General features: G+C 37.4%; 3 protein-coding genes across 10 annotated transcripts; 1 reads left to right on the forward strand and 2 right to left on the reverse strand.

Annotated features, from left to right (window-relative positions):
• The first annotated feature begins 1474 nt into the window (after positions 1 to 1474).
• LOC103938195 (histone H2A.6) lies at positions 1475 to 3010 on the forward strand. The gene is made up of 2 exons (XM_009348191.3): positions 1475 to 1781; positions 2501 to 3010. The coding sequence occupies exons 1-2, from the start codon at positions 1593 to 1595 to the stop codon at positions 2714 to 2716; spliced, it is 405 nt and encodes a 134-aa protein (XP_009346466.1). The 5' UTR covers positions 1475 to 1592; the 3' UTR covers positions 2717 to 3010.
• Positions 3011 to 4259: 1249 nt separating this feature from the next.
• LOC103948744 (probable U3 small nucleolar RNA-associated protein 11) lies at positions 4260 to 7877 on the reverse strand. 8 transcript variants are annotated; one of them, XR_007258857.1, is made up of 9 exons: positions 7595 to 7876; positions 7071 to 7284; positions 6868 to 6959; positions 6694 to 6787; positions 6524 to 6616; positions 5555 to 5635; positions 4806 to 4905; positions 4624 to 4719; positions 4260 to 4507 (listed from the first exon to the last, which is right to left on the reverse strand). XR_007258857.1 is itself a non-coding variant. In XM_048585713.1 (8 exons), exons 4-7 carry the CDS (start codon positions 6580 to 6582, stop codon positions 4627 to 4629), a joined length of 333 nt encoding a protein of 110 aa, XP_048441670.1. In that variant the 5' UTR covers positions 6583 to 6787; positions 6868 to 6959; positions 7071 to 7124; positions 7595 to 7867; the 3' UTR covers positions 4260 to 4507; positions 4624 to 4626. The 8 variants fall into 8 exon arrangements, 1 of the variants encoding a protein (XP_048441670.1); XR_007258855.1 differs by having other exon boundaries at positions 5555 to 6616; positions 7595 to 7877; XR_007258853.1 differs by having other exon boundaries at positions 5555 to 6787; positions 7071 to 7124; positions 7203 to 7284; positions 7595 to 7875.
• A 2490-nt stretch (positions 7878 to 10367) lies between these two features.
• LOC103938206 (formin-like protein 5) lies at positions 10368 to 17674 on the reverse strand. The gene is made up of 9 exons (XM_018645205.2): positions 17413 to 17674; positions 16879 to 17317; positions 15602 to 16277; positions 15443 to 15511; positions 14823 to 15348; positions 14528 to 14730; positions 13079 to 13314; positions 11135 to 12032; positions 10368 to 10978 (listed from the first exon to the last, which is right to left on the reverse strand). Exons 2-8 carry the CDS (start codon positions 17017 to 17019, stop codon positions 11154 to 11156), a joined length of 2730 nt encoding a protein of 909 aa, XP_018500721.2. The 5' UTR covers positions 17020 to 17317; positions 17413 to 17674; the 3' UTR covers positions 10368 to 10978; positions 11135 to 11153.
• Between the last annotated feature and the right edge of the window lie 425 nt (positions 17675 to 18099).

An 18099-nucleotide genomic window follows, 5' to 3' on the forward strand; every position in this document is an offset into this window, starting at 1 on the left:
GCAAACTAAAACTGATGAAGGGCTACCCAGTCATATCGACAAGAGGTGTACCCAGTCACATGTGGTGTACCTAGTCATCCCTTTTGAGTTTTTTGCCTTATTAGGGGTGTACCACCCCTTGTACTCCACATTCACTCTCCCCATTGGCAATTGGCCTGCTATAGCAGAGGAAACACCCAAGGGACCTCCGAAGATCTATGCCCAACTTGCTTGAGCCCAATTGGCAGAGAGGTGAGAAAGAGACTCATGTGTTGGAAATACATCATGATGGACATTTATGCTAGACCCATCGAGGTGGAGAAGATCGTTTGCTCACGAGTTCAAAAATAAAACCGTCATCTTGAGATTCTAGTATGCGTGGTCTATTCGTACTAGATGTGGTTAAATTATATCTCCATAAATACCTCACATTAGCTTCTGTTGAGGTAGGAATTGGAAGGAGACCTGAATAGTCTACATTTTAATTTCATGAGATGAATAAATTGCTAAAATTACACAAATCACCTAAAATAAATAACAAAAAATATCTATTACTAAGTGTGGCGTACAAGTCTGGACATAACCAAAAAAAAATTGACAACAATAACACATTTTTATCAACTTTTTAAGTAAACATGAATGCTAGTATAAAAAACTTTCGAAAATCGAGTTTTAGGGCTCATTAGTATTTACCTAACGACCAATTCATAAAGCTAGTACCATAACACGTATTAAATCTAACTCGCGTTATACGGTAGTGAGAGTGTCCATTTCATAATTACACAGTAGTGGGCTTTGAACCATCTAAACCTTTAATTATGTTAATATTGGATATTAGTTCTTTTTTTTTTTTAACAAACGATATTATCTACATTAAGGGTGAGGGGGTGGGTTTAGCCTCACAATGGGCCATCAATAATGTGGTTCAAATTCGTCTTTGACGAGAATTGAACCTAAGACCTCTCACTTACAAGGGAAGACCTCTCACTTACAAGTGAAGATAAATACTACAAAACGGTAGTATTAAGTGGCAATATTGGATATTACTTAAATAAATCAAAACTAAGATTTTGGGTCTTTGGGTCCCGTGGTGGGACTGTAATTATAAGTAGTTGATTCGTGATAGAGCATAATAGCATATGCTCGTGGAACTACAAATACTGAGCATAACGAAATTTTGTACATTTTAAATTGACAATCCTTTATGGGCACAATATGCTAGTGAATTGTTCAAGGTCAATTAATTGTTCAAAAGAACACTCTAGGTATTAAACAATTATGAGAATTGGCTCTTTCCTTTATATTGTTGAAGACAAGGCTAGTTTCGTCACTTCAACAAATGTGACCAGAACAGAATGTTTGAAACCTCTCACTCAACGAATCCCCTCCGTGCAATAGCTATCTAATCGACGGCTTTCGTTCTCGATCCGCAAACTTCAACCTATTGGCCCATATTCAAATCCCAACCCCTATAAATACCTGAATCCCGTCGCAGTCCTCCTCCGTACCACCAAACTCTCTGTTTCTCTCGATCGCGTCTCTTCTATTTGTCCTCTCCTCTCTCTCTCTCTCTCTCTCTCTCTCTCTCTCAAATTGTTCTTGGAGGTCCATCAATGGCGGGTCGTGGCAAAGCTTTGGGATCCGGAGCCGCTAAGAAGGCCACATCGCGGTCCAGCAAGGCCGGTTTGCAATTCCCTGTCGGTCGTATTGCTCGTTTCCTGAAAGCAGGAAAGTACGCCGAACGTGTCGGTGCCGGAGCTCCGGTCTACCTCGCCGCTGTCCTTGAATACCTTGCCGCTGAGGTATAACCTCTCTTTCTCGATCTTGTTATTCCTCTTTATTTGCATCTGCGTGTGTGTTTCTTCTTCCCTTTTTGTGAATCTAGGGTTAGGGTTTCAAATTGGGAAATATTTTGTTTCGATTTAGCTTTTCTGTGCAGGAATTACATATAGAACATGAGAAAATGTGAAATTTTGATGATTTGTTCTTCATCTGCTTCTGATGAACCAATGTTAGGATCCTGGATCCGTGTTTTTTCTTTTCTTGAATTAATTAATATATTTTTCATAATAATTTTATTAATTTATTTTATTGGTGGCTGAATTAATTTGGTTTTATTTCATTTTGCGTATGAAAGTAGGGGGCTTTGAGCTTAAGTTAATCGAATTGTCATCTGTTAATCTTTGAATTATGATCCGGGGGTCGATATTGTTGAGGCATTGTTCAATTTTAAAAAATTGGGGTTCTTTTTGTTGGTTATTTATTTTATTAATTTTTCGTGAGGATACGGTTATTGGATTACTGTGATCTAAATAGATTGGTGGATTATCGTGGGGATTTGAATTAGAATTTGTTCCCTCAATGTGCTCTCCCTTCCAATTTAGTTGTTAATTAAGTTAGTGTTTGTCTGACTTTCAAAATTGTGATCTTTTCTTTGCTGAAGTTATGGTACTGAGTTGATTTTCTTTTTTCAAATTAGGGTTTTGATTCTAATGTTGTTTTAATTTGGTCAATTTTACAGGTTCTGGAATTGGCTGGTAATGCTGCAAGAGACAACAAGAAGACTCGCATTGTACCTCGTCACATTCAGCTCGCTGTGCGCAATGACGAGGAGCTCAGCAAGCTTCTTGGTGATGTGACAATTGCAAATGGTGGTGTGATGCCCAACATTCACAACCTTCTGCTCCCAAAGAAGACCGGTGCCTCATCCAAGAACGTCGGTGGTGATGATGACTGAAATGACAATTGTTGCGGGATTAATGTGTTCCATCTCAGATTTAGCTGTCCGGTAGGTTAAATTAGGTAATTGGTTCTCTTGTGTCTGGAAATCGTGTCAGGTTTTAAAGTTAGGGTTGTAGGTTACTAATGTTTGTGTATATAATTGTCTTCTTCTAGCTCCTTAACAGATAGATGATATTGTGGGAACTTCTTTTGCTTCTTTCTTTTTGGATGTGTTCTTTGTGGGTTTACATACTTAATGACAGTGCTTTAAATCATATGGTTCTTGTGCTGTATGGTTTCACAACTTTCACTCTTCTGTTCACACCATTTTTGTTAACGCTTACAAGCACTTGGTGGCACATTTGGCCGTTGAATTTGATTTACCAGTTTGAATTGAATTGAGTGATTGAAGACCGTTGAATCAAATCTAATAGTCAAATATTTGCTAGCAATTATGAAACTGAAATTTGTTTACCGGAAATTGGTTGCACTTTCCATGATGGTGAAACCGTTAAAAACATATTTTTAAAAAGTTATGGCGATGGACACAGATGGCAATTTGTGTTTTGTGAGCGCGTGTCAAGAGGCTTCTCACTCATTTATAATGGGTCGTGTTCAGGTTGACCGTTTTATGAACGTGCATGACGAGCATGCAACATGAACGAGAAATTAAACAAAAAGGAGAAGATGAAGAATTCTAAGATGGATTATTCCAAATATAAACCCTAATGTATCCATAAACAAACTATTGAAAGTCAGAAATTACAAGTCAAGAAGGAGAAAGACTTGGACATGAAGAATTCTATTGATCAGCTTCCTGAGGCTAAGAGCATCAAGCAGTGAGCAATGAGCAATATCATTGATCAAGAGTGCGCCCGTATTTGTCAAGGCACTCCTTGTAAACGTCGATGGGTTTAGTCAACGATGTGGTGGTGGTGTCGTAACTTGCAAGGCAAACGGAACAGAACCACCACACCAATTGAGTTGTTCATGTCAATGGAGCACTCAACGCAGCTGCCTTGGTAGCAGAAGGGGCAACAGAAAACAGTTTTGGGCTGCTTCTCCATCGGTCGCTTCTTAGCTGCTGCCGGCGACTTTTTCGTCCCCATTAATCTTTCCGACAAATTAATCTCTCTTCTAAATCGTATCGGATGAATATTATTGCTTTTTAGCAAACAATATATTTCTCTTTTCTTCCTCCAAATTGTTGCATCCTTGTTTGTGTAGTACTAGTTTGGTACTGAGATGCTTTTATAAAAAACGGGTATAAAAAAAAACTGAACTAAAAAAAATGTTTGGTAAACACTTAAAAACAACTTATTTTCACAGTTTTTGGTGAAAAATAGCTTCAAACGTGAAACAGCAAAAACGAGCTTATTCTCACAACACATCAAAATCAGTTTTTTTTTCAAAACACAGCAATACCAAACCAGACCTTACACACATCACATATATACTCTTGAAAAGTATTTGGTCGGAGATGGGGCAGTCGAATTGCACCACCACATAACCTAACAAAAAGTAAAACCAGAGTTGTCTACCAAGTTGCACACATTAAAGAGCTTAATACTGATGATATTAATAAACGACAAGAATGTCAGTTTGTTATAAATCCCGCTAGGGTCAGACTACCAGAGACAAAAAAAAAACGCAGTTGCTTCTTCCCTAAAAGCAAGCAAATATATATCTGACTATATCACTTGTGACATGTTCATATGCAGATCAAAACTTCCGTTACATGGAAAGTCATGGTACGTCAGGTCCAGACTTTTTTCCGGGGTCCTAGGTATCTATAGCAGCCTCATTCCTTGCAAAATCACAGAAACATGTCGAGTTAAGTGCGTGATTTCCATTGCACAGAGGAGTACACAATGTTTTAACTGATAAACAAGGCTAATAAATTAATAATAGATCAACACATACCTTTTAACGCTTCCGCTCTGCCCGCCACTTGCATACAGCGTTGGATGTTGGGGAGACAATCTCATCTTCACATACTTTGCGGTTTTTACCCCTTTTCTGTTAATTCAGATGGAATTGTTTTCAAAACTTTCCATGGACAACAAAAAACCCAGAACTAACCAAACAAATGTAGATGTCACTACCTGTAATTCCTTCTGCATTGCCATGTCCATATAAATTTTCTCCAACTCATTGACTCTCTTCCTCCTTCCTTCAAGCTCTCTGTAGGAACCAGCTGTTTTCCTGCACATTGAATACAACAATATAAGACAAACAAAACAACAATATCGGGCTACAAGAATCCTTGCTGACAATAGAGACAAGAAGGAAGATGCAAGCATTGGTTCGCATGGCAGCAAAGAGCTGTTTTATCAAACAGGTTAATAATTTAGCATACAGAACAACTTTTACAAGATAATTTTTTATTTATTGTGAATTTTTTTATGCCATATACTTGTAACCATTAAGATTTGTTTATGCTCTTTTAGGTCAGTTGACATATTCACAAATCACAATCACATTACAGTATAAAAGCCAAATCGCAGCCTTTGGTCTTGTGAGACTAGTTTTGCTTAAAACCTTTCCTCTATTACGAAACAATCCAGTCCTATTCACTTCATGGTTGATGGATTTGTATCACAAAGCAATCTTATTGCTTTTAGAATGCAACTATGCAAAAGTGCAAACCAATCACAGCACAATTATTCTTAGATAGCAAAACATGCGAAGATCTTATGAGCAAAATCGATGGGAATTTGTTTCTACGATAATGCGATGCATAGAAATGCATAATTGATACTGATATTGATGAAAATAAAAAAAATTAAATAAAACTTCCAGTATAAACCCAACTCCTCAGTATGTCCCCTATCACTGAAACTTTTGTTTGTACCTTTTTATATGATCAGGAATGTCCTCAGAAACCGGCATTTTTCCACTTTTTGGACGTGATTGAATTTCTCTAGCTTCCTTCCTGCCAAAAAAATAATTAACACGATAAAACTTATTTCTAAAAATGTGCAAAACAAGATAAAATATTTGGCAAATGGGAACATAAATGATGAGAAGTTAAGAAACTACTTTTCTTCCCTACTCTTTCACACGGAGTGGTCTCACATGAATTTAATAACATTATAGATCATACCCCCATTTGAAGAATTGAATAATAATGTCTTCCCAAGAAACAATTAACAACACTAAGAAATTAGCCTAGTGTCCCCAGTCGAAGCCATGAGGATCTACTTTCAACAGAATCAGAATTACTATAAGTACATGGGCCTGAAAGGAAGCAGTTTGCAGATTTGTAATAACACACTTGTAGTCACTTGTATCATGGTATTTCTATGTCCCCTTTTTCGGGGCCATAATTTTTTTTGTAAATATACTCAAGTAAACAGGATGAAAAGCATTTCATATAAGTCCAAAACAGGATCAGGAGAAACACACAAGTTTTATGTATACATCTTCCCATTTGTTACAGTTCCTTTTCAATGTGTGTAGTGTATGCGTGCATATGAACGTTGGGGTTCATGTACACCAGATATATGTTTGTGTTGTGTGTTGTGTGTTTGCTTGGAAAAAGGGGTTAACAGATCACTCCAGATACTTGTGCCTACTGATGACAAAACAAACTCAATGAATATAAGAAAATATACATAACAAAATCAATTAGAACAATGGAAACACGCAACCTCTGGGGATAATAAGGGATAACAAAGAACTGAAAAATGGTGAAAATCATCTTTCACCAGATCGAAGTCTGAATACAAATAACAGCAACGAAAAGTTAAAAAATAAAAAAAAATCCACTAATACAGAATTAAAATTCTCCGAGGACAGAAGATTTGAAGGAAGCTCAAACCTGTCTTCAGTAAAGTAAACATGTCTACTTGAAGGCCGATTATCAAGAGAGTGCAGCATTGCAGTTAACTTTTCAGTTTTCTAAATTAATTAACTACACAATTATAACCAACATGTTAATTTCAAAAACCAATCGGTAAACCATAGCTTCATGATATACGTATTTATAACCTTTTTCTCACTCTGCACTTTCTGAAATATGTATCCAATATCTTGGGTCTTCATAAGCAGGAGCTCTTCTGGAGTGTACTTGTTTGCCCAACTCCTGTAGTGAGCTATACCATTTGAGTAGCAAGTGTGAAAAAGGAAAACGATATAGAAGAGTAAAGTAGAGTTTTAAATTACTCTAATTTATGGACTCCATCAACAGTTCGTGTCTTGGCCATCTTGAAGTTGAACTCATCTGGGTTTCTGAAGAAGGGTTTCTCCTTGAGTCTCTGTTGAAAAGACAGATGAGAGACGTATACCATATCCGGAAGTTAAACTACCAGGCTATTAGTAGATGATGAAATCCAAGGAGACGAGCAACATAGCCATCATAAATTTACCCGTAAAGTCTCCTCCGCACGCTTTCAAGAAGCCCAAATTTTTTCATCGATTCCCTATAAAAAATTTGGACCCAAAACACAAAAACATTAATCCCATCATCTGATGCAAAACAACATTATGCGAAAGTCTACCAGCGAACGGAATGTGGTCACTCTCGGTTGAGCTCGTTCCTTGTGAGCCCGTCGGCTAACAGCATTCCTTAAGGACGACATGCTGAATAATTCAAAGCAACCACCACAAATTAACTGCGAAGGTATCACAAAAACTGATTTTTTTTTTTTTTTAAGCTGCGGAATTGCAGATACACCAAATATACATAACCATCTCGAACAAATTTGATAAATCACAATGTCGAACAATTAGGGAAATTAATTCTTGGGTAAGTTCCAAAAGCTCAAATCTTTACACGTCTAATCCTACAATAATTGAATTGAAACCCTAAAATCTGAGTAGCAATTAGCAAGTGAAAGTTGAACAATTGGAAAGATGAATAACATTAATAAAAATTAAAAGCGAGCAAAACCTTTGACGATGAAAAGTTGGGATTCCTGAGCAGCGGAATGGAATTCCAAAGCTCTCCTTACTGTTCCACCGAATGGGGAAGAGGATCCTCTCGGAGCATAGGATGAATCCTCCTGATCACGAAATTCGAGCCGTTCAATTTTAATTCAACGATTGCAATTATTATAACTTTTTAGAGGACCCTCTATTTAGAGCCGTTGAACGGTCCGGATTTCATGATCAGGAGGATCCTCATCCTTAGCTCAAGAGAGGATTCTCGTCTCACCGAATGGAATCAAAACCCTAAGGGCACGTTTATTAATCCGTAATCAGATTCAGAGAAATTGAAATCAGATGGAATCAGAATCAGATTATTGTTGAAGTTATTTACTAAAACTATCTAGAATCGGAGTAAGAATGATATTGATCTATATAAACTACTAATTCACTTGAACCGGAATGAAAACTGATGTGATTGCTAAAATTCCCCTAGTTTAACTAATCTATTTTCTATGCTAATTATTTTAAAATTTTTATCTTTCATTTTTTTTATTTTTTAGTATTTCTTCTTCTCATTCACGCTTTCAAAAACCTTTTAGAAACTCTGCAACTTCAATTTTCCAGAAACTCTTCTTCTCATTCTTTCATTTTTCTAATTTTTTTTGTGATCCCCCGTCTCTCCCTCTCTTCCCCGTCTTTCCCGACCTACCCATTTTCTAAAATTTCCCCATCGTTCTCTGTTGCTGACGTACTGCCGACCTACCCCTTTCTAAGATATCTTTCTCTGCTACCAACCCATCCCACGTTTGCAAAGAACCTTTCATGCTCCCTCCCTCCATGTCCCAACCTTAATTTTTTTACCCCAATTTTGAGTTTCCTAGTTGAGGCAGTGAATGAGTTTTTAACCATGGACTCGGCAGATCGAAGAATCGAAATGAGAATATATAAGAATAGGGACATGAATCGGGTTTGGGATAAACAACAGATGACTGAAGGCAAGGAGGAAGATGGACTTTGAAAGCTCCAGTCCCAAGTCGCAGAACGAAGAGAAATTGGAGAAGAAGTTGCAAGGAGTCCACTGAGAAAGGAGCAAGAGTGTTGGAGCCGCAAAGGTGTATTGGGATATAAAAAGAAGTACAAGGGCACTTTAGGAAGAAAAGTTTGATTACTGATGGACCCTTTCTTCCGAAATTCAATTACCACCTATATCTTGGTAATCGGATTTTGAACAAATCCAGAATTGAATTCCCCATTTTGGGTGGACCCCATCTTTTTTTTCATTCCCTATGTACAACATGAATGCATTTGAAGGAATGCAATTCTGATTCCACTTTCCTCATTCATGTTTCGTAAACGCGCCATAAATGGAGAACTGGATTTTGGAACACGCAGACTAAAACCCTAGGGTTTAAGAATTAGTGATTACAACTAAGGAGTAAGCGGTGGTTCTTAGGGGGGGGGGGAGGGGGGGTTGGCGCCTACGGCTGTTGGGTGTGTGTTCAGATGTGTTTTTTTTTGTTATTTATTTATTTATTTCCTCTCAATAGTAATGGACAAAATTGAGGTTTCACTTTTCACTCAATATGTTTTTTATTATTCGCCCACATTTTAATAAAATATTTAGTAACAAATTTACCCTCCTAGATTAATCTTTTCTTCATTTTCTGTTCATTTAATTCTTCTAGTTTATTCATTTATATAAGGAACTTTAATGAAAAACTTTTGGTACTGTTCACTTTAACGAAAAACCACATTTTTATACTAAAAAATCAATCCTGTTACTATCCACTTTACAATTTATTTTGTCCTTATCGTTAAAATCTAAAATTTTCAAACATTTTTCATTATTTTTCCTTATATATAATCATTTAAAACTTTTGTAATAGTGAAATTATTATTATTATTTTTCTTTAAATTGAAAAACGAAATGGAGGAGGAGCTGATTTCGATGTGGGATCCAGGAAAGGAAGGCAGCAAAGAATTGGAAAAAGGGGGGAGGAATGGGAATGCTTTTCTTTTGGGGTCTGGAGAAGGGGGCAGGGAAGAGGTAATCGGACCGGATTCTGGAATTCAGAGAGGTCAGGTTGGGGTCACTGGATAACACTGTCATGTTTGAGGGTATTTTTGAGACAAAGTGGGTGACAAAATAGCGGGGATGTTTTTTTTTTTTTAATTTTTTAAAAGAAAATTGCAGTAATGGTCCATCAACATTAACTCAACTGGAATAATGGTCACTCAATTAAAAATTCATGATCATTCGTCCCTTAACTCTTCAAAACATGTAGTTATGATCATTTTCTTCAACTTCGTTACATCAGCCAAAATGAGTCACATGTGTATATGAGGCTGATCAAGGGACAAATATAGAAAATCAAATAAAAAAAAATTATAGCAATGATCCCTTAACTTTAACCTAATGAGAGAAATGGTCTCTCAACTTTAACCCAATTGGAGCAATGGTTCCTCAACTTTAACCTAATTGTAACAATGGTCATTCCAACATGAGTTTTTTGACGAAATTCTGATGGAGTTGACGAAAATGATCATGAATTTTTTATTGATGGACTATTACTCCAATTAAATCAAAATTAAAAACACCATTGCTACAATTGTCTCTTTTTTTTTTAAATGAGAATGAGAAAAATAAAAAAAAATGAGAAGAGCCCAGCAGCACTTTCTTTTAACTTCTTTATCGCCACAGAAGCCTCTCATGCCCGTAACATTGTTCTTTGTTCAATACGAAACAAGAAACTCCCGGCAGCAAGTTAAAACAATTGTATTTAGAGAAAAAAAAAAAAGTAAAAACAATTCTATTGAACACAAAACTACCTTGCTACACCTTTTTCACTCCCAAAAGGTCAAAATTATGAACAAAAGTAATAAACAAATAATCATAGGTGAGAAGAACAAAGAAATAGGAAAAAAAAAATCACCGAGTCTAAATCGCTGCTGCGGACGTCCGGCTGTCTAAGGGCAATAACATTGTTTTGTCATAAGTTCATTCTCCACAGGACACCAAATTACAAGGAAGGTCACTCTACTAATGCGATGTTAGGTCCAATAGCTGGTCAATCAAGAAATTGTTAGCCTTTTGAAAGGAGGATGAGCAGCCACAGTTCAGCCAGTTCGGTATAGTACTGGTGTAGTCCTGTCGTCTGCCTTATCAGTGGTTAGTCATTGATGTACACGGCCAGCCATAAGTTGGGGTTAAACATCACCGGAGGTACCTTCGAAAGTGAGCATAGATTCAATCCAGTGAAATTCCACCTTGAAGAGAAGGGTATATGCCACAGGCTCAACTCTTATCTCCCTTTTCACGAATCCTTATGTGATCACTGCCTACGGATAACATCTTCAGACAAACCAAAAGGGCGTGTCGTTGTTGAGATTCTACAGTGATGTTCACCTGAGTACACGCCAAGAAAATAATTTCTTATTTGGTACTCAAGATAAATATCCTTGACTTGCTTTTTTTCTAATTAAATTACGCACGCACACACATGGATTGAACTTCTATAAAATATACGAGAGATTATCTTTCTTCAACTAGGTTAGAACATACCTTCTCCAAGTAAAATCAATTAACTTTCATCATCTGAGCTAGAGTTATCCATTCGTCGATCTTGGATTGCCGGGAAAAGCCGCTTATGGAGATCAGGCGGAGGAGGCAGCCGAAGATCAGAGGCAGATGGTGTTGTAGAAGGCTGGTGGGGATCAGAGGAAGGTGTCTCCTTTTTCTGAACTTTTGTTGACTTTTTTGGTGCCAATTTTACCTCTCTGCAAACCTTATCTACGATTATTAAAAAATCTCGCACAATAACAAACAATCGTAAGCCCTCATCTTTCCCTGAATTCCCATGGAAGTAGTCACCAGTGCTCTTCACCAGAGCCATGATTCTCTTTTCTTCTTCAACAAGACCCACGATATCAACCTCAGCATTCTGCACGAAACTCTTCAGTGTTTCATGGAATTCACTATCTTCCCCTGAATCTTTCATGTTCGTGTTCAGGAAGTCCCGGGTTTTTATCAGTGCATGACCAAGTTTGGCAACAGTTCCTGTTAAGCTTTCAGCATCTAAAACAGATGCTTTTCTGACATTCTCAAGTTCATTGCTTAAACCTGAAACTTTCTCAAGACCGAGACTGCGATAATGTTCTTCTGTTTCATTGGAAGTGTCCTCAAGGAGATCATCTGTTTTGATGCTAGAGAAACTCCTGCTCTCTTTTGCTGTACGAGCAGCTCTGACACCCTCAGAGCGGATTATTTCCTGAACAACAAAGTGCAAAAGCGTTGTCTTGCCATCTATTCCTTTTACATCTAACAATTTCAAGAGTGTGTCAAGTTTGAAAGCTTGTGCTCCACCACGAAATGTTCCGTCATTCATGCGATTGCCAGTTTTAAGAACAGCTTCCAAAAGCTTGAGGAAAAGCCGACTGCTTCTTAGTTCCTTACAAGCAACCTGCCGTAGAAATGAGGTGCCATATAATTTAGATATTTTTAGTGCAATGTTTCAATATATGGACCGAAAAATACTGGTAGGGAAACAAAAAATGATAGGTTACAACAACAAAAAACTGTGCCCCATTTTAATAGGAACTGATAGACATTTTTATAAATGTCGTACAAGTACATTTGTACAAATCCTCATGCCAGATTATCTTCAGGAATCTCCTCTAGATGCAGATAGATCACATATCTAATGTCCAACTCCCAAGGACAGTATAGTCTGGGCCATTTGAGCATTCAGCTTTGCTGACATGACTAAGATGAAGCTATCTAATAGATATGCTATCGTTTCGCCTTAAAAAAGCTATCTAACACATAGTTTTGATATGCTATTGTCCTCTGCTTCAACATGTGAATATCATTAGCAATATAAAATTGAATTCTGAATAAACTAGTCATCACAGAAGTGACGTGAACTTTGAAAACCATAAGCATAATGTACAAAATATCTGCCAACATTTTCCAATCTCTTCAGCAATCTCATTAAGGAGAAAGAGCAGTCATGGTAAATGTATAATTGAAGGCTTCTAGATGAAGTAATACGCAAGAGTTGGGGTCCAAACCCCACCAGAAATAAAAGCAACCATAGGTCTGCCACTACTAAGTTCTTAACATATGTGCATGGTAGCAACCAATCCCGTGCGTAATTTGCAATCATGGCATCATTTGTCTCCTGGTTACATCAGACTTTTTCATGCTATTTCAACTGTACATTTTTCTTTTGCCATTGGCATTTGGCTCTTTATTGGTTCAGGTTTGCAAACTAGGGGAACAATATGTCTTTGTGTAGGGTAGAGAACATAGGATGCTAGCTTAACATAGATCTGCACTGTGTTCTATGTTTATTATGGTTGTATAAACATAGTTTAGGTAGCTATATTAGTTCTTTCTTTTTAACACTTTCTGAACAATAGAAGTTAATGTAAGAAAACTAAAGCATGGGTAGGTGAGCTATGACACACAAAATCATATAAGTGATGCAATTCAGATATACAGTACCTCCAAGGTCGCGAAAGACTCTTTAAGGTGGGTGGCCTCCTCCTGAAGAGTGCACATAAAAAGTAGTGCTTCCAATCGCTTAAAAGCAAATGGGATGTCAATCAACGCTTTTAGGAACCGCTCAGCAGGCCCAAGTTGAGAAAGTGGACCATTGAACATTCTAAGCTTTAGTTCTTCTTCTTGTGTTGGTGCCATCTTCAACAGAGTTTGTAAGAATTCTGAGGGAAGCTCATTCCCTGATCCAATTAAGAAAAGTAAACGCATGTTAATGGGTCATTATAGAAACAGTCTTTAGTAAGAATTCTTTATATGTTATTCTATTACCAAATATTGAGGGCATTTTCACTTATGGTTTTCAAAAACAATAATTTGAAGTCCTATAGCAGGTAAGCATTTTGGGTAGTTTATGTTATTCTTAGTCTACAGTATTTGATTACCTGGTTAATTAGTTCAAATAGGTTGTTTTGTAATGTTTGTTTAGCACGTTAGAGTACATTGACTGTGTGTGAGGGGGAGGAGCAAGAGGCGAGAAAGGGTGATACAGAGGAGGGTGAAAAAGAGGCAGATAGTTCTTTTGTAAATCTTCAATTGAGGGTCTATCATTCTATTTCTACCCCTGAAATTACATCATGTGCTTGCTGCACGACAATTTTTAACAGAAAAACTAATGATCAGACGTCATGGGGTACATTGATGCATAACCCCCGAGTTTGGAAGGAATATTGATGCATTTCTGTGACCAATTTGATTGCAGGGAAACAGTTCAGGGAGAAATGGTTATAAAAAGCTTAACAATAAGAAGCAGAGTGACCAAACTATCTACACATCAAGATGTGCAGAATCTCTAGTCTACCGGCTGCTAAAATCCACCATAAAATTTTGAAGATAATACAACAGCAAAACAATTAATCACACCTACATTAAAGATTGCTGCCTTCCAAGCTGCGTAAATGTGGAAGAAAGGTATATCAAGAAATCAAAACATATCAAATCCTAACAACAAACATTTTTCCACAAGCCCTTCACTTCCCTTAATCTTCAAAACTTCTCCTATATCATTGTAACCACCCTATCCAGAAAAATAAAAAACGCACTTGCCCCTCCACAAACACTAGGTTCATTATCATCTTTTGTTTTAGTTTTCTGTACAAATTATTCTTCTACGAAAAGAAGAAATTTTGTCTCAAATAAAAAACTGTGCAGATAAGTGGACAAGTAACTCCTCAAAGAAAATGTTTCACCAAGAATTTGCAGAGTAACAATATCCCTAAGTGCATCTGCCACTTGAACTGACATAAGTTGAACCTCATAAAATGGCTAATTTGCAGGTTTCCCTCTAGGAAAATCATATATCCCTTCTAGTACATTTCATCTCGACACACTGGAAAATGAGGAAAGGACAATACTTGCATATTATTTAATGCCATGGAAAGAAAGGAGAAAAGTTACCTTCACGAATTGCATCACAGACTTCTTCTATGGTCACATTCAATGCCCGCAAAAGAATTGATAGATTTTGTGCCTTTTTGGGATTAATAATTTGAATAAACTGTGGCATAGGATCTTGAGATGAAGACTCTTTCTTGCGTTCATTTTTGTTTTTATCAGCAGCGTTGTACCCAAAGAGAGTTTCAATCATATTTTCATCAAATCTGTTTAAGAATCGCATATTGTTTTCAGAGGCTTATAATATCTAATGACTCATGGGTCACAAAGAGAAAAAGGTAAAAAAATTGCGACTTACTGGAATGATCCTGACTTAATCTGATGCCAAACCATTGAATTATCAGGGTTTGCTAGAACCTTATCCCAAAAAAAGGGCTTCAGCTTGGTTTTAGGAGCATCACCATCAACCTCCGATCCAGCATCCGATGGATGTTTTGGGGCAAGAGGTGGAGGTCGAGCTACCTTTGAACCAATAGCCATTGCTGGAGGTGGCCGAGGAGGAGGAACGCCGCTCTTTGGAGGTGGTGGGGGGCGAGGGCCAGGAGGTGCTGGAGGCGGTGGGGGCCGAGGGCCAGGAGGGGCTGGGGGAGGTGGGGGCCGAGGGCCTGCACTCCCTGGGGGGTTTAAAGCGGGAGGTGGGACAGGTGGTGGAGGAGGACTAGCCCTGCTGGGAGGTGGCTTAAATGAAGAAGGTGGTTCAGGTGGGAGAGGATTTGCTCTGCCAGGCGGAGGCTTCAGAAGAGACATTCCAGGAGGAGGTGGTACTAGTCCATTGATACTGTTGGATACGTCAAACTTGGAAGCACCTCCAGGGGATCCTAATTCTGCAGTTTCATTTAGTGAAGCATTGAGAACATGAGACTCAATGCAAAAATGCTATTAAAGATTAGGCCTTCCTGAGATGACTTGAGTTATTACCTAATGATTGATGGTCAAGCTTCTCTTCTTTCATGGAACTTCCCATAGCATAAGACTTGTATGAAGAACCTGAAACATAAACAAATTTCAAAGAAATGTCAAAATGTAAGGGCTCCAAACAACTGCAGATAACAAAAACAAGATATTTCAGAATTATACCAGCAGAATCAGTTAGACTCAGGCTAAGAAGGGGCCTGTCATCATTTTGTCTATCCTTTTTCCCATTTCTACATATTTTAGTACAGCATAAAAAGAGCACTGCTGCAACAATAAATGTCACTGATGCAGTTATAACAACAGCAGTAACAATTTTTTTACGTTCATCTTGTCCTTTATGTTCCTGTATATTTGAGCCAGAAGCTGGCCCTGAAGCTTGAGGACCCGAATTTCTGGGAATGGAAGGAAAAAATGATCCTTGTGGAGAACGGCGTGCAGGCGTAGGACTAGGACTTTGAGAAGTGGAAGGTGCTACACCAGGAGAAGATCTTGGTGCAGGGGCTGGAGAAGGTACATCAGCCAAATTTCTTCTTGGAACATAAGGTATGGGAAACAGGGACTTGATATACTTGACAGACCAAATCTTAGAGGCACCCTCTTCTCCAGAGACACTGAATAGGAGATTATGCTTTCTTAAACAATCTGATAGAGTTCGTTTCACCTCAGGATGCAGGACATTAATAAGATTTTGAAACTTTTCTTTTCCCAATAACCGTGTTTTTGAAATAATTTCATCTGTGCCACTATATGTTTCCTCTGTTAACCACAAGTCAAGATGTTCAATAGCTTCCGTCAAACGGAACAAATCAACCTTGCAACTTATCCATAATAGCTGTGCCTGCAGGCCACAGAATTTCATAAGTTTTAATGTCAACTTTCGAAAAAATGAGCATATTAGAGAGTTAATGAAGAATAAAAATTTCATTGGTGAAGGCCTTGGTGAAAGTGAAGCTCAAACACATCAAAGTATCTTTTTAATAAAAGTTGTTTTCTGTTAAGGCCTTGTTTATCTGCAATAAATATAAAAGTTCGTTAAAATTACCAAGACACTGGTTATGTCAAATACTACTTCTGGTTTCGAAATAAGTTACGCCCAAACATTCTTCACTAGCTTAACATAATCAAGATATATTTTAGTAAAATTAGCTTTGTGCCTTAAACATTTCATAAGCTCCAAACGTACTTCCACGTACTCAAAAGCTTAGACTTTTTAAGTAACTTTCAAATCTACTTTTCGATCCCCAAATATGAAATGATGCTCCCTACTAGAGTAATCCATACATAAGACGTTCTATAGAAATTTAAAGCGAATGACGGAATCACTCATATGAACAAATTTATCATATATAGGATTAATCTATGTGAAACTAGAAACAACACACTCATAGGATAAGTTATCAAGCTGAAACAAACAAAAAACAAGTTATATAGTGTGTTACCATGTCCCCATCAATCTTTCCAGTTGCTGGATCAACCAGTTGACTGAGAAAAACTTCCTCTGTCGTCCTGCTCTCCTCTGAGCTCGTTGATGCTGAAGCACATAGCAGAATAACCAAAGCAATGAAACAGCCTGTCTTCATAAGACCTATTTGTTGCCGAAAACGTTTAATATCTTTCTCATTTCATTAATCCGTAAACCTCTAATAACCAAAACCCTAGAACACATTCATCACGCAAAACTCACACGAAGTTTCAAACTTCCGCGATTTGGCACCGGCCCAAGTCGATTTTCCTCAAGAGAACACCTATGATATCCCAACTTCCAGCAGATGCAAGCAAATTTTCACCTACCCACCAAATATCTTCTCATCAGAATTTGAACTCTGAATAGTATAGGAAGATATTCAATAGAAAACCCAGAATTTTTCTTCCCCGAAGCTGCCAAAATATTGAACCAAATCAATAAATTTTAAAACCCAGAAAGAAACAGACCAGAAATAGCTCATATGGAGCTGTAAGAATTCAATATTCACCTTGATTTCACTTGAAGAAAAAGCCTGAAATTGAAGAAATTTCCAAATGGCTTCCTAATGGCAGCCGGGAATGCAAAAATTCAAAGGCTCCTCGTGTGAAAACCTTATAAATGCGTGTTCGATTCTGACCAGATCCACCCAGAGGAGCTTAAGGAACGTATGTCAGCTGTTATATATTTGTATAAAATGCATTGGCGGTATTGACCGCAAGATGTCGAACAGGTTAAGTTTTCTTTTTCTTCACAACGTTTCGTCTCAAAGCTGTCAAGGGAACGAGTCGAACGACTATGTTTCCTGTCACTTTCCTTCTCCTTTTAAAATTTAAATAAATAAATAAAAAAAGAAAAATAAAAAATGTTTTTTTTATTATTTAATTTTGTGTAGAAAACTCCCACTCTTTTACCACATGCATGTGTTTGTGTCCTAATTGGAATATTTGCAACAGAACAAATGTGAGATGTGCATTATCATTGTCTTATCCACTAATTAGTAATTACACCCCTAATTTTATGAAATATAAAAGACATTTTCCTTGTTAGTTACTAAAATACGTTCGTTATGGCAGTTTACAGGGGTCAGAAAGACTCGTAAAAGCATTTCTACTATTATTTTTTTTCATTCTAATACTTCTCTAAGTGATTGATCCAAAAATAATTAAAGTACTTTTCTAAGTTAGACATGCAATTT

This window comes from the organism of the source record quoted next, unplaced genomic scaffold (assembly GCF_019419815.1).
Source record: "Pyrus x bretschneideri cultivar Hongxiangsu unplaced genomic scaffold, Pyrus_bretschneideri_v1 Contig23, whole genome shotgun sequence".
Lineage (NCBI taxonomy): Eukaryota > Viridiplantae > Streptophyta > Magnoliopsida > Rosales > Rosaceae > Pyrus > Pyrus x bretschneideri.

Bases quoted from the DNA above. Each gene is read 5' to 3' on its own strand.
- LOC103938195 (XM_009348191.3), top strand. From the start codon at position 1,593: ATGGCGGGTCGTGGCAAAGCTTTGGGATCCGGAGCCGCTAAGAAGGCC. The intron at 1,782-2,500 runs GTATAACCTCTC...TCAATTTTACAG, and splicing joins TTGAATACCTTGCCGCTGAG to GTTCTGGAATTGGCTGGTAA.
- LOC103948744 (XM_048585713.1), bottom strand. From the start codon at position 6,582: ATGCTGCACTCTCTTGATAATCGGCCTTCAAGTAGACATGTTTACTTT. The intron at 5,636-6,523 runs GTTTGAGCTTCC...TTTTTTTGGCAG, and splicing joins GTTTACTTTACTGAAGACAG to GAAGGAAGCTAGAGAAATTC. The intron at 4,720-4,805 runs GTAGTGACATCT...CTGAATTAACAG, and splicing joins CAATGCAGAAGGAATTACAG to AAAAGGGGTAAAAACCGCAA.
- LOC103938206 (XM_018645205.2), bottom strand. From the start codon at position 17,019: ATGAAGACAGGCTGTTTCATTGCTTTGGTTATTCTGCTATGTGCTTCA. The intron at 15,349-15,442 runs GTAATAACTCAA...ATGAAACTGCAG, and splicing joins GCTTGACCATCAATCATTAG to AATTAGGATCCCCTGGAGGT. The intron at 13,315-14,527 runs GTAACTTTTCTC...TAATTGGATCAG, and splicing joins CTGTGATGCAATTCGTGAAG to GGAATGAGCTTCCCTCAGAA.